Source organism: Chiloscyllium plagiosum, chromosome 7, assembly GCF_004010195.1.
Source record: "Chiloscyllium plagiosum isolate BGI_BamShark_2017 chromosome 7, ASM401019v2, whole genome shotgun sequence".
Classification (NCBI taxonomy): Eukaryota; Metazoa; Chordata; class Chondrichthyes; order Orectolobiformes; family Hemiscylliidae; genus Chiloscyllium; species Chiloscyllium plagiosum.
The window spans coordinates 85,358,559-85,374,706 of NC_057716.1; the positions used below are offsets into that span (position 1 = coordinate 85,358,559).

Consider the following 16,148-nt stretch of genomic DNA (forward strand, 5'->3'; position numbering starts at 1 on the left):
CTGAAAATGTGTTGCTGGAAAAGCGCAGCAGGTCAGGCAGCATCCAAGGAGCAGGAGAATCGACGTTTCGGGCATGAGCCCTTCTTCAGGAAATGCCAGGTTATAGCCCAACAGGTTTATTTGGAATCGCTAGCTTTCGGAGCGCTGCTCTATCATTCAGTGGTTGCAGAGTGTCAGATTGTAAGACACAGAATTTACAGCAAATGTTTACAGTGTGATTTCCTGAAGAAGGGTTCATGCCCGAAACGTCGATTCTCCTGCTCCTTGGATACTGCCTGACCTGCTGCGCTTTTCCAGCAACACATTTTCAGCTCTGATCTCCAGCATCTGCAGACCTCACTTTCTCCTAGATGGGTGTCAAATCACCAAGCATGCAAATGATTGTGATATTTAGATATTTTCATTATTGACGATATTATTAGAGTTTGTTAGTCATTATGAATAAACACAGACCTCTGAGGGGAAATATTATTTTGGGTATTTATAGTTTAAGGATGTGATGTTGAAGGTGCAAGATTTGTACGTAACAGCAAGAGTTCGATGATGAGCAAGTGACTTGCTGAGGGTTAATGTTCTCTAAAAGTTAAGTGCATGTGATGTGTCTTAATGTTCTATAATTTTTCAAGATAAAATGAATGTTAATTTATAAAGATGTTAGACTTAAGGATGTATTGGAACGGTGTGGTGTTTGATTTTAACTGACTTATTAAGTTAACCTGGACTCTTGAAGCTTTTTTGATTTGAATGAAAAACATTTTAACCACATGTTTGTGCTCCCTGCTTTATTTTCCTCCAACTTCTTGCTGTAATTTGATTTAGTTAATTGCAAACATATTAAATGTGCTAATTCAGGAGGTATATACTTGCAATGGAAGCAACTCAAATAATTTTTGTTGATCTGTTTCCAAGGATGCAGGGAGTACCTTAGGAGGAAGTGTTAAGCATTCATAGCAGTTTAGAAAAATGAGAGGTAACGTTACTGAAATATACAAGATTCCGAGGGAACGAATACTGTGTGTGCCAACGATCAGAAATAAGACTCATCTGGTCTCTTGGCATCTGTGGAGACGGAGCGTGTATTGACATTTTCAGTTCAAGATTAAGATTCTGAGGGGCTTGACAGGGTCCTTGGTTGGAAGATATCCCCTTTCAGAGAAATCTAGAATTAGGGTCCACAATTTCAGAGCAAAGCGTTTCCCATTTACAATGAGGATGAGGATTTTTATTTTCTCTGACTGTTTTTTCATCTTTTGGTTTCTCTCCTTCAGAGAACACTGTAGACTGGCCATGAAATATGTTTGAGGCTGTCAGACAGATGCCTGATTGACCAGAGAGTTGAGGGTTATGAAGAGTTAGGAAAGTGGAGGTGAAGCTACAGTGGTCAACCATAATTTTAATTGAATTATAGAGCAGGCTAAAAGACACTGAATAGCCTCATCCTGTTCCTATATCTTATATTCCTATTTGTTATATTTATATGCAGTAATTCATGTGAGGATTCATGATTTGATTTGAAGGCTGATTGATTTGACTGGAAGTAAAATATTGATGAAAACCTCTGAAATATCTTAAAGTACTTTACTATTAAATGATTTGGAGATGCCGGTTTTGGACTGGGGTGTACAAAGTTAAAAATCACAACGCCAGGTTATAGTCCAACAGGTTTATTTGGAATCGCTAGCTTTTGGAACACTGCTCTATCATTCAGTGGTTGTGGAGGAGAAGATTGTGAGACACAGAACTTACAGCAAAAGTTTACAGTGTGATTGTAACTGAAATTATATATTGAAAAAGACCTGTATTGTTTAAGTCTCTCATCTGTTAGAATGAATTTGTTGGTTTCAGTTCTTTGATATGTAAATTGTAAAACTTTTTTTTTAAAAGTTACATTCTCAACGGAACTTCAGTTGGTGTCATGTCAGCTCAGATAATGTGTTGAAGGTGTGAGCTTCCCTCTGTGAGGCTGTCTTTGCCTCAATGGTCACAGGAGGCAGTTGCCATATTCTGGCATTTTAAGTTCATGCATTTTGGTCACTTTTACAGCTGCTGTGATATGTTCAGTTCACAAGATAAGTGTGAGGTTTAGGTTCCAGATGGGTAAGGGACAGGGTGCCAAGTGGATCAGGTGGATGATAGAGTGCTTAGGATCGATTAGTGAGTGAGGGAGAAATCAGACCCGGAGAAGGCAATATCTTATCTATCTACTTCAGTGGTACAAGTAAATGTTAATGATCTTGGGAAGAAACTGTGAAAAAAGATATGTATTTATATCATGTCTTTCTTGCGCAAGATATCTCAAACATTTATAGAATCAGAGAATTCCTTCAGTGTGGAAGCAGGCCATTCAGCCTATCAAATCCATACCAACCCTCCAAACAGCGTCCCACCTAGACCCATCCCCCTACCCGAAAAGATAGTGGTCTTCCTACTGACCCCTGGAGGACATCACTGTGGTCTCTGGAATCCTCATCCTTATGCCTGAGAAATATTAGTTCTGCCAACTGTTTTGGCATGCAATAAGTTAATTTCAGAGTTCACTTCTCCCCCACAGGACTGTTTCCATGTTTGACAGTTATCACGTATAATCAACAAAGTTTGGTATTTCACTCTCTGGTTGCACGTCTGTGCCAACCACTCTGATTTTTAAATGAATTATGATTTTAAAACTGTAAGTATGTTAAATGAAGTCTTATTCTCAATTTCTGTAATCTATTTAGCCAATATAGTGAATAATCTTCCTTTATATTACATTTAAAATCAAGAATATTATGATCTGTCTTTGACTTCCACAGGACGGGCATAGTTGAAGAAATAATGTTCAATGTCTTTATGATGATGCTTCCAATGGCACAAAATCATTAGTGTCCAATATTGAAATACTTGTTTCGGGTCCAAAGACAATATTACCAGCAAATAAGCCAAATGACAGAAAATAAAACTGGAAGGATTTATTAAATCACTTGAAAAGCTAAAATCGATCCTGTTAAATTCCTTGTGTCAATGTTTACGAATATGAAACAAGAAAAAATAAGTTAGACATAGCCCCTTGATTGCCACATAATACCATATTTCATGATTGCTGCCAAATGTATTATTATAGTTAGGTTTCTTTTCGTTGCCAATAGCATATAACCAGACTGTGCAATTTCATTATCAGTGTAAGATGCAAAAGATCACTTAATTGATCTCTAGTGATGATTCAGTATGTTTGCTATCTTTTTAGGGTTGCAACATACTGTTCAGGGTTAGTGATTTTAATGTATAAATCTACTATTAAAGTCTTCATTCCTTTTTTCCCTCAAAACAGTCACTGAAATATGCAGCAGGTACATCATGAGTATGTATGTTCCATCACTGATCAACTTTCTATCACACTTTGTTCAGGTGATGTACCTTCATTCAACAACAATTTGAACAATCCACAATTAAGTCGGCTCCAGACCTTAATGAATAGCAATCAGATGTTTCCTCAGAATCATCAACTTTTACAAAGTCTGCAAGGGACTCGGGGCCTTCAGGGGTTTCAAGGTCCTCCTTCATTTTCTGGACCCAGCAACCCACAGAACCCCATGGCATGCGTTTTTCAAAACTTTCAGGTAAGCACATACATATCCTGTTTTAAGTTTGCATCTGCCAATGACTGAGTTGCTGCATTTTTGAACTATCACATGAGATATGTTCTTCAACAGAAGTGAATAGGGAGTGTTTTATTATTGCATAAAATTATTTTATCTCCCTGCTGACATTTACCTTTTAAGAGAGTTGGGAAGCAAGTTAAAACGTAGGACCTTTAAAGGTAGTGATCCCAGGACTGCTACCAGTGCTGTGTGTGCTATTTAGTAAAAATAGCAGGATACATTAGATGAATATGTGGCTATAGGGATGTTGTAAAGAGGGAAAGTTTCAGATTTCTGGGACATTGGGATTAGTTCTGGAGAAAGTATGACCAGTGCAAGCTGGATTGGTTCCACCTATGCAGGACCAGAACTGGTGTCTTGGCGGAGGAAAATGTATTTGCTGGTGCGGTTCAGGAGGGTTTAAACTAAAATGGCAGGGGATTGGAAACCTGCACAAGGAGACAGAAGGAAAAAAGACAAGGACAAGGACCAACCAAAAAGAATGGGAAATGAGAAAAATGATGGACAGAGAATTGAAGTGCAAGAAATCAACCTGGGCACAGTTCCAAATAGTACAAATGGGACCAAGAATGTTAAAAAAAACGAGCATGGATGGAGCACTCGCAATAAAGTGAATGAGTTAGTTGCTCAAATAGATACAAGCAGGTATGAAATAGTTGGGATGAAGAAGACGTTGCAGCATGACCAAGAAGGGGAACTGAACATTCAGGGGAATTCAGTTTTTAGGAAGGCCAGACTAAAAGGAAAAAATAATAAAGTTGTGTTGCCAGCTTGCTATCAACAGAACAGTGAGTAAGGATATTAGCTCGAACAAAGTGGAATCTTTATGGATAGAATTTACACAAGACCTGAACTGTAGTGGTAATGCTGGGGAAGGAATTAAACTGGAAACTAGAGATGCAAGAAATGGAGGTGATTGTGTTATTATGAGTGACTTTAATTGCATACAGACTGGGCAAATCAAAACAGTAACAGTACTGTAGGGGAGGAGTTGATGAGAGAATTTTCTGGTTATCCTCAATACGTTGAACCTTTTTGGAACTGGTATTGAGCAAGGAATAATTAGCAGGCTAGCTGTGTGAGGTGTCCTGGGAAGAATGATTGTAATATGATAGAATTCTTCATTAAGATAGAGAGTGACATAGTTGATTCTGAGATTTGGGTCTTGAATCTAAATAAAATAAACTGTTGGGGTGAGGTATAATAAATTTAGGGAGCATTACTTAAGGGGCTGATGGGGGAAAGGCAACGGCAAACATTTAAAGAGTGCTTGGAGGAACTGCAATAATTGTTCATTCCTGTCTGGCACAAAAATAGATTTGGGAAAGGTGGCCTGACTGTGGCTATTGAGGGAAATTATGCATGCCAGTAGATCCAATGAAGGGCTATGTGAATTGGCCAGAGAGTAGCTGAAATAACCCCACAATTTTAAAAAAAAGATAAAGAGTAAACAGGGAATTATACAACAGTTATACTGACATTGGTCATAGGAAAGTTGCTAGAATCCATTGTAAAAGATTTAATAAAAGTAACGACTACAGAGTCAGTGCGGATTTGCAAAAGGAAAGTCATGTTTGACAAATCTGGAATCTTTTGAGCACGTTAACTCAGAGCTGTTGCAGGATCCAATGAATGTGGTTTACTCCGCTTTTGAGGAGGACCCACATGAGAAATTCACATGTCAAGTTCAAGCACATGGGATTGAGGGGAGTGTGCTAACATGAACACAGAACTGGTTGGCAGACAGGAAATGAGAATTAGGAATAAGCAGGTCTTTTTCAGATTGGTAGCCAGTGACTTGTGGGGTACCGCAAGGATTGGTGCTTGAACCTGAGCTATTCATGACACACTAATGATTTAAATGAGGAAACTAAATGTGGTATCTTCAAGTTTGCAGGTGACCCTTGAGTGGCTGGATGAATCACTGAGGAGGAGACAGAGTTCCTTCAGTCTAATTTTGACAGATTGAGTGAGTTAGCAAATGCATGGTAGATTCAGTCCAATTTGGATAAATGTGATGATGTCGACTTTGGCAGCAAAAACAGGAAGGCCGATTGTTATTTAAGTGCCAATAAATTGGGAAATAGGGAGGTGCATTGAGATCAAGGTGTCCTTGTATATGAAAGTAATCTGTTGAAGAAGGCAAACAGTTGGCCTTCATAGCGAAAGGATTCGTGTACAGGAGTGGGGATTATTTGGTGCAGTTGTGCAGGTGAGACTATACTTCGACTGTTGTGTGTGGTTCTGGTCTCCTTAATTGAGGAAGAATGTTTTGGCTGTGGAGAGAATAGAGCAAAGGTTTGACCAACTGATTCCTGGGATAGTAGGATTGCCATATGAAGAGAAGCTGGATCAATTCAGACTATATTCACAAGTGTTTGGAAGAATGAGGAGTATCTCATAGAAACCTATAAACTCCTAACGTACTTCACAGTATAAATGCAGGAAGGATTTATGATCAGGAAGTGCAGAACAAGGGGTCGCAATTTAAGCAGATAGGGTAGCCATTTCGGACTGAGTTGAGAAATTTCTTCACCGAGAGTGGTGAGCATTTAGAATTCTGCCAGAGTAGTTGAGGCCAAAATATTGAATGTTTTTAGGAAGGAGTTAGATATTCTTCTTGGGACTAAAAGGATCATAGGTATTTGGAGAAATTAGGAATAGTGTACTGACTTGAATGATCAGACATGATCATATTGAATGACAGAACATGCTTGAAGGGCAGGTTGGCACACTAGTTTCTGTCTCACATCTTCCATCATTGATAGTGGGGCATCAGACATTCTGCCTAACAGAAGCATGCAAAAACACATGCAAGTCATTTGTATCTCCTTAGTTGAAAACAAGTTCATCACATTTGTTCCTGTACTGTTGTCTTGACTACTATAATGTGAACTAAATGCGTTTAGATACGAAATGAAATTGAAACAACCAAAAATAAAGATAAAGCAAATTGCTTAGGTCTTGTTGATATCTTTTAATCAAATTGTTTCAACACAATCTCCACTGGTGAATATTTGGAGAAGAAACACAAATTCCCAATTCTATTTGCAAAGGGTTCTTTTGTTAAAAGTTTTATACTTTAATGGGACAATCAAGCTGCTTCTGATTGAATGCCTGTTAATGATTGAATTGATATATGTACATCGCTGTATCCAAGTGTTAGTTTGTATTGATTAATTTAATTTAATTTAATTTATTGATTTCAGTATTTTTACTCCAGGGCAGTGCCTTTTCTGTGGTGCCCCTCTGTATGGCTTATTCTACATCCAGTGGTCACTTGGAGCATTATGAAATCTCCCTCTCCCCTCTAAGAACTGGGTTCAAAAGTTTTCCAAAGCTATAGAATTTTTTGAAAAATTCCTCTGAGATAAATTTTAGCTAACTAAATGAGTCTGGTTTACATTTTTATTTGTTCGTTGTATCTGGGGCATCGCAGGCTAGGCCAACATTTGTTGCCCATCACTGAGTGCCGAGATCTTGAGGACATTTTAGAAATCAATTTGTCCAAGTTCCGTAAATGCTATGTTTTAAACCTGCAGAGGGATATGAAGGTGAGTAATTTCTTTGGTTCAAAAGTAAAAGAGAGGCAGACAACATTAATAAAAAATACTTCATTTAAATAAAACATAGGAGCAGGAGTAGCCCACTCAAGTCTGCAACTCCATTCTATATGATCATAGTTGGTGGTTATAAATTCTTCATAATGTAAATATTTTAAGCTGTGAATTTGATATATTGACTTTAGGTACTTGGGATAATTATTCTCTTGTACACAAATTAGTTACTAAAATTAAGCAGACACCAATATCTTGGTTTGAATACTTATAGAATCGTGGAATTTAACAATCAAAAGAAGGGTTCTCAACACAGTGTGCTGAATTACACCAATAGACAATAGGTGCAGGAGTAGGCCATTCAGCCCTTCGAGCCTGCACCGCCATTCAATATAATCATGGCTGATCATTCCTAATTAGTATCCTGTTCCTGCCTTATCTCCATAACCCTTGATTCCACTATCTTTGAGAGCTCTATCCAACTCTTTCTTAAATGAATCCAGAGACTGGGCCTCCAATAATCTTATATATCTCAATCAGATCGCCTCTCAGTCTTCTAAACTCAAGGGTATACAAGCCCAGTCGCTTCAGTCTTTCAGCGTAAGGTAGTCCCGCCAATATAGGAATTGACCTTGTGAACCTACGCTGCACTCCCTCAATAGCCAGAATGTCTTTCCTCAAATTTGGAGACCAGAACTGCACGCAGTACTCCAGGTGTGGTTTCACCAGGGCCCTGTACAGCTGCAGAAGCACCTCTTTGCTTCTATATTCAATTCCTCTTGTTATGAAGGCCAGCATGCTATTATCCTTCTTCACTACCTGCTGTACCTGCATGCTTGCCTTCGTTGACTGGTGTACAAGAACACCCAGATCTCTCTGTACTGCCTCTTTACATAAATTGATTCCATTGAGGTAGTAGTCTGCCTTCCTGTTCTTGCTACCAAAGTGGATAACCATACATTTATCCACATTAAACTGCATCAGCCATGCATCTGCCCACTCACCTAACTTGTCCAGGTCACCCTGTAATCTCCTAACATCCTCATCACATTTCACCCTGCCACCCAGCTTTGTATCATCAGCAAATTTGCTAATGTTATTGCTGATACCATCTTCTATATCATTAACATATATTGTAAAAAGCTGCAGTCCCAGCACGGATCCCTGCGGTACCCCACTGGTCCACCAAGACTCCACTAAGTGTCAATTTCAGGGCATTTCATGAAGGGTTTCTGTCCATACTCGTGAGTTAGCATGCAGTTTTCTGCCGCTTGCTTTATTATGCACAATGCTTTTATATTGTGCGTTCACCCATGGTAGAAGCACCCGCCACTTCTGGGAGCTCCTAGGATTCCTGGTGCCAGCACCATGTGTAAAGCCCAACCATACACCAGGTCAAGAGCGGCCAGCCAGGATAGCCTTTCAAAAATAAATTGAGCCTTCTGAGGGCACATAAGTGGCACGAGTGATACTTGTTGCAAACACAAATGAACATAAATGTATTACTATTTAAGGAACAAGCAATGCTGTTTACTCATCTTTAGTTATCATACGATCCTTGAACCCTGACTAAGGGATTACTATTGTTTCCCCAATGTCCACTGCAGCCTAACAACCTCTCATTCAATGTAGACCATCATGTACAGGAAAGACATCAGTTGAAAGCCTTCAATTTTATTCAGTGAGCAAGTGAATAACCTGATAAAAGCGGCATTTGCTGCTGGGAACAGATGGGGACTACTTGCCTTTAGAGAAGCAACAAATTTATAGTTTGTGTATGGTCACTGCACCCGACTCATATCTCTTGAACTCAATGTCAATTAAGTTATGTGTGGTTTATTGCACGTAATGCTGCAGCATGCTCTCTTATAGAAGCTATTTCTCCTGCTCAATGTCCTCACATTCCTTCTCCGATGTGCTGCCATTCTCTGAGCTCTTCAGAGTCCATTGCATATCCTCATTGCCTGCTCCATTTGTACACATCACAGCATGTTTTCATTAGTATCTTCATTTGTCAACATTACCCCCTGAACCACAAGCTGACAAATAAGCTGTACCAATCATCATGCTGCATTGTCCTTCCCTGCTCCATTTAAATAAGAATATTTATGATCATCAACAGCCTCCTCCCTTCCACAGTAACCTATCTTCTCCAATGCACGATGGTCTCCCACCATTGCACATTAATTTCTCCCACTACACAATTATGTGTACTCTCTGTAACCCAGCACCCTGCCTGCAAACAAACAATTGATTTCCCCAGCTTCCTTACCACAGTAATGGTTCCTGATAAAGCACATTGAATTTGCATTGAGCAGACCCCAGGACTGACCATGGCACGTCCCCACTGACCTATTTGGGTGGACTGATGAATGATCAGGTTCCTAAGTAACCTTTCTACAGCTCTGGACTGGCTGACTACAAATTTCCGTAACTAGTTGAACAGGACCTGTCAAGCTGACTGTGGGCCGATCCCCAGACTGTCATGATACGGAATCCCTGAGCCCAACCATACAGGGGAGCCAACAGACTGTGTCCTTGTCTGAGATAGAGCTCTGATCTTGACGACAGCAGCAGTCCCTTGTGACCTGAGCAAAGGCTACTCCTCTTGAACATAGAGATGCAATCCATTTGATTTGAAGTGCATTTTCTGTGTTTGCTGCTAGCAGATGCTCCAGATGTGAGGCATGGTACCATACAGCACCTTCTTGTCTACTTTCTTGAGTGATCACTGATGCCAACCATGACAAGCTGCTCAGCTTGTGCGAAACAGTAAGGCAATGCTAGGTACTCTGAGCCTTTCAAGCACTGAAAATGGTGGCAAAGTACAAAAAAGGCAAGATAGGCTGTGAGCATCCAAGCAGGTACGGAGAACAAACTAAGAGCCCTGACATTCACCTGGTTCAATCGCTCAGGTCGCTGTTTGTCCCTGTGTGCAAAGTATGTTGGAAGCTGCAGTACATGAAAGGAGATGGTATGCTACAAAGTGAAGCATATAAGTGGAGAGTTGTATTATAACTGAGTCAGAGATGTGCCATGATGATGTGGTGAGGCTAGTACTTGCCCATGGCTAACGTCTGTAGCTGAGGGTTTCATTAAGTCACAGCCTGTGGAGTGTGCCCTGACATGTCAGGGACTGCTGTTCAGGTTGGAGATCCAGAGGAGCAAATGACGAGCAGGAGGCACCAGGTTCTCTTTCTGACTTTCATGTCAGGAATTGTTGCTGTCTATTTTTTCTCTGATGCATGGGAGACTGCATATAAATGAGGCACGATTACGTACTAATGACATAAATGCTAGCAATTAGATGTCTTGTCATTCCAAGCTTTTGTGCAGAATCAGACTTCTTTCCCTCAACATTGAGGACCTTATTTCTCTAAACATTTTCCCAATTGATTTCCCATTGCCCACAATGGGTTGAGAAAGTTCAACCCATTGTGTCCAGGCTGGGTGTCTGCAAGAGCAACTCAGCTGGTGCCAGTCCGCGCATTTTCCCTGTAACCCAGTCCTTTGTTTCATTTCTTGTGTCTATCCAATTCCTTTCAAAAGCAATGATTGAATCTGTCTTCCCTGCGTTCGCAATCAGTACATTCCAGGATAATCATATGCATTACATAAGGGTTTAATCCAGAATCTTTTTACATTAATTTTTTTTCTAAAATGACTGTTCAGAAGATTTTTGTTTTGCTTTCTTCTCTTTGAAGTGTGGCATTAGTTGGTTTAGTGTAAATTGTACTGATAAATCACAGAAGAGAAAAATAATGTGTCTGTCGATTCAAATTTCTTCCAGCAGGTGAGTCCAGCCCAAGATGTCTCTCTTTCAAATGCTCCAGTAAACTCCCATCCAGGAACAATATTGCTGTCTGAGGGATCTCAAACTGCCCTTCCCCCTTTCCATGATCTGTCTGGTGACCAACATCAAATGGGACAGGTTCAAGGTCAGCAAGGCAGAGAAGAAGCCCCCACTGTGGGTCCCCATGACCCTTCTGTTGATGCTATATATAAAGCTGTGGTGGATGCTGCGAGCAAAGGAATGCAAGTTGTGATCACTACAGCAATGAGTAGTACTTCTCAAATGAGCCCAATCCCAGCCCTGAGTGCCATGAGTGCCTTTACTGCCTCCATTGCAAATCCTGTGAATCTTTCCAATGCAGTCAATGCAGTGATTCATGGGAAAAGACTTTCCAGCATGGAGATTGACAACCGGCTCCACAGTCAAAACATTCTCGCAAGTAGACATGCCAGAGGTGTGAAGTTGAGAAAAAGTACTGAACAAGCAAAAATTACTCCTGAAGGGGAAGGATTTGAGTACTTCAAATCACCAGGTCACAACACGCCTAAAAAACAGTGGGAAACTGAGCAACTTGCAGCTGGCGATACAACAGTGTGGAAATGTGAGAAGTTTCTCGAACACTCTGGGCAGGTAAATCATAGTCCCTCTGTGGACAGGATACCTTCTTTTCATGGAGAGCAGACTGATGGAGTGTTACAGCAGAAAAACTGTCACTTGGACAAAAGATTTGTTGAGGATGGTTTTAAATTTAATAGTCAAAAAAGACACATTGTTAACATTAAAGAAAGACTAGAGAATACTTTGGAAAGATGCACACACATCAATGGAAACCGGTCTCAACAGAACAGGAACTTTAGTGAGTTGCTAACAGCACCTAAGCAAGAACTTGCCATAGAGGAGCAATCTCCAAGCTCCTCGGCTAGTTTGGAGGGAATGCCAGGTTCTTTGGCACATGACTATATTCAGTACAACGGCGATTACAGTTCGGAAAACATTAATGGTTGTGCTCCAAGTCCTTCAGACACTAAAAGTATCAGCAGCGATGATGATTTGAAGATTCCAGATTCTCCATCTAATGAATTAATACACTATAGACCAAGGACGTTTAATGTTGGTGACTTGGTCTGGAGTCAAATAAAAGGATTTCCTTCATGGCCAGGAAAGTTGGTGAGAGAAGATGAAGTCCACAATTCCTGTCAGCAAAACTCTGAAGAGGGAAAGGTAAATAATACAGTAAGAAAAAAATTGCACACATCAGTTTTCACTGTGGTATATAACTGACAGTTTTCTGCAGTAGCCATTTTTTTATTACTTTTCTATATTTAAAGAAACAATTGACTTTTAAGTAGGAATAGATTTACCAACTTCAATTGATGATTTTTTAAAATTTTGGAGCCAAGCTAACTGATGTTTCTGTTGCTGAATTTCTTTCCAAAGGAAATGATAGTTGAAAAACCTTTAATGCCCTAAAGTGAGCCTGTCACTTATCAATATAAGCAAACATTACCACTTACTGACTGCAAATAAGTCCAATTTAAATTTAATGCTAGCATCTGTTCTTTAACAAATATCAAATACTATTATTAAATATATTTATTTACTCTTATGTACCAAAAATGGGAGAAGAATAACACTGATATTCTATGTGAACACTTGAATTATATGTGAACCTTTCAACATATTAAATGTCTTAAGAAGTTGACAGAAGAGAAATAGAATGTACAGAGCAAAATATTCAAAAGTGATTGAAAGCTAATAGCAAAAATGTTTTGATGAGGGGAGAGTGTATCTTTAAGGCCATCCTGAAAAGGACCAAGTCTGATGAAGGCTGTGCCAGCAGTGGGACAGTGGAGGAGAGTACATTGATCAAGGGGTATTTGACTGAGTAGCACAGATTATAATTTAGGCCTAGGTGGTGAATGGATGCATAAATGAGAGTTTTGAATTCATTGTGTCAAAAGTGAAAGAATAGTAGAAATGAACGTTGAGTATGGCAGTGGCATTGAAGTTTTGGTCAGGCTACAAAGGAGAGTGCATATGAACAGCTTAGTCTGGAAATAACAAAAGTGCAATTAAGACTTTTAATAGTAATGAAAGTAGTGGGTGATGCGGTAGAAGTGGGTGAAAGAAGTTTTGTTTGTCCAAAAATTATGCACTATCAATTTTAATCTGAGCAAGGGAGGGAATTAAAATGAACTAAGTGTGGAGATTGTGGGTGAATGGCCTTCACAATTTGTGGAAGTTCCAACTGATTCATGGTTTAATGGTGGATAATCTAAAAATCAAAGTGTGGCACTGACACTGGTAGTTGGAAGATTTTGTTGGTTGCATCTAACCTATGTATAGGTGGTGACCCTTCCCTTTGAATAGTTTCATTGACAGAGGACTCAGAATACAAGTTCACAATATACCAGAAGTAACTATGCAGGAATGCTTGGAGAAGCTGTTGCTGAGTGACCTGCGTTTCATCCTATAACGTAGTAATGATCTGCCTTCTTAGATCACTACAATCCGTAATTATGATTAGGAGGGAGTTCAGGATTGCAATAAAGCAATAGTGTGAAACATTCTATGGAGGACACCATGAAACAAAGGCCACAGAAGGGAATAAGTGAGAAACCTTATCAAATGTCATAGAAAGTGCAAGTCAGCAAAACTCACTATGGGTAATTTCACCCAACATAGTCTAATGGACATGAATGGGGCTGAGAATAATGAAAAGAATTCAAATGGGTAATTATGGGACAGACAACTGTGTGTTTAAGACTTGGAAAGAGAAACAAAGATGGAAATGTGTTGCTGGAAAAGCGCAGCAGGTCAGGCAGCATCTAGGGAACAGGAGAATCGACGTTTCAGGGATTAGCCCTTCTTCAGGAAGAAGGGCTAATGCCCGAAACGTCGATTCTCCTGTTCCCTAGATGCTGCCTGACCTGCTGCGCTTTTCCAGCAACACATTTCCATCTCTGATCTCAAGCATCTGCAGACCTCACTTTCTCCTCAAAGAGAAACAAAGAACAGGTATGGACCATCGGGTCGAAAAGCTGAGAGTTCAAACTTAGAATTTGAAAATAATTAATCTTGACAATTTTCGAGAAAGAAAGAGTATTTCCAAAGGCAATTTCAGTAAGCCTTCAGAAAAGGGACATGAGTGTGCAGCCTAGGAAGGGATTGGAGGAATAGGAAGTATATAATTAGACTTTTTCATTGTCGAATTGGTTCCACTGATAATGGGACTTCAATAAATGTGGTGCATATGCATTCTCAGAAGGCATTCAATAATGTGCCTTACACAAAGTTTGTAAGAAAAATTCAGTTGTAGAAATGTAGAAAATGTAGACAGGCTAAATGACTGCTGATAAAATTGAGTGAGAGTTCTAAGTAGTTTAACATCCAATTTTAGTCTCAATATATATGTGTGTGTCGATATATCTCAATGACTTATATATCTAGATTTGGATGCCAACAGAGAGGGCAAGCTCAAAGAATGAATTAGTTGTTACAAAACTTTTGTGGGACTGTGTTTATTGAAATTTGTGCAGTTCTGACTACTAATAAATCTCGACTCCAAAGACTCCAAATTTGAGGATGCAGCAGTGAGAATTACACCAGGGACATGATGAAAGTGAGAGATGGTGATTAGGTTTTTGAAGATGAAAGCACGAAAGGCAGAGCAAAGAATCACAGTATGTTGGTAAAGGTAACAAAGTTGTGGCTGGCCAGAGTGGAGGAAAATGACTGTTGGTGAGGGAAGTATAGAATTCATTTTTAGGTGAAATTGTAATGGAAGATGTAGACGGAGATTTGAGTGAGTTGAGATTTCGATAGCCTTGTTAATTAATGATCAATACCTTGAAGATGAATAGATATCATATGACGGTTAAGCCAAGGGAATGACTCGGCATGTTAGGAGAATTATGCATAGAATGAAGGCTGTAGAGCAATTAGTTAACGTAGCAGTAGGTGGCATAGCAAGAGTTAAGTGAATTTGAATTTTTTTCAAGCGTATGAAGGAAAAATAATCAAGAGCTATTTATTATATTTTAGAACAGAAAAGACTTTCTGCAGTTATAAACCCGCCTGTTCTTTTCTGCAGAGTTCTATTAATTTTCAATCCCACAGCCCTGCAGTTAATTTCCTTCAAATACCTGTCCAGTTTTATTTTGAGGTCTTTGATTGTCCATGAAAGTGGTGAAATGGAAGCAGTGTGTTGAGGTTATTATCATGTATTACATTAAATCATTCTTCCTTTCAGTCCTCCTGCATTTCCTGCCCAAAATCGTAAATCTGTGTCTGTTGGTCCTTGTACCATCAGCTCAGGGAAAATTCTTGTCTACCGTATTTAAGCCTGTCATAATAATGTACAGCTAACTTTTAAAATATTTCTGTATTCCACCAAAATATATTTTTTGTGGACTTGAGCAGATGCAATCATCTCATTTTTAAAAAATTTATGTAGTATTTTTAATAAGACTTTTAATATGCTGTTAAGTTGCAGAATGTGAAATTCAAATTGTCTTTTGAATATGTAGCTTTCAGATTACATTTAACTTGCGCAATTGAAATTTGATGTGCTGCATTTCAACTCATACACAGTTAATTTTACATTAAACATATAAACTTCATTTTACAGCTTTATAGCAAAAATGTTAACAGTTCAAACATTAAACTAGAAATTGCTCATTGGTAGTATATACAGTATTTACCTTTTGTTCTTCACATGTTTAAGAATGTAATTAAGATCACAATGGCCAAGAATTATGAATAAAATTGCACTAATTTATAACTTTGTTTACGCAGGCATCTATGCAATATATTTTGCATATTGTAAATGTAAAATCTTCCATGAACCAATGGATTTAGGCACCTTTATAGAACGTACTTTTGTTCAAAAAAAAAGTTTTGCTTCAGAAAAATATTTCCTCGTACAGAACAATCTCGGTTATCCAAATCTCAATTATCCGAATGTCAGATTATTCAAACAAGATCTCAAGGTCCCGTAAAAATGCTATCCATTATCCAAACAATCCGTTATCCGAACTCTGTTATCCGAATGAAGTACTCCCCACCCGTCTCGTTCGGATAATCGAGCTTGTTCTGTATTTCACATTATCTATTTCAGCCGATGCTACATAACTGTCTCCATGCCTCGTTTGCTGCTCA

The 16,148-nt window shown here is 39.1% G+C and overlaps 1 protein-coding gene across 7 annotated transcripts in view; it reads left to right on the forward strand.

Moving 5' to 3' along the window:
- Positions 1 to 16,148, forward strand: part of mbd6 (methyl-CpG binding domain protein 6) — a 239,446-nt gene that overhangs the window by 195,543 nt on the left and 27,755 nt on the right. For 5 of the 7 annotated variants that reach the window (XR_006312186.1, XM_043694121.1, XM_043694124.1 and 2 more), the window contains 2 exons: positions 3,385 to 3,596; positions 10,986 to 12,209. Coding sequence is in view for 6 of the 7 variants with exons in the window: in XM_043694121.1 (XP_043550056.1) it covers positions 3,385 to 3,596; positions 10,986 to 12,209 (1,436 nt within the window). In the remaining variant the exon portion in view is untranslated. The remainder of the gene's footprint in view (positions 1 to 3,384; positions 3,597 to 10,985; positions 12,210 to 16,148) is intronic. The other 2 variants (XM_043694122.1, XM_043694125.1) reach the window with 1 other exon arrangement.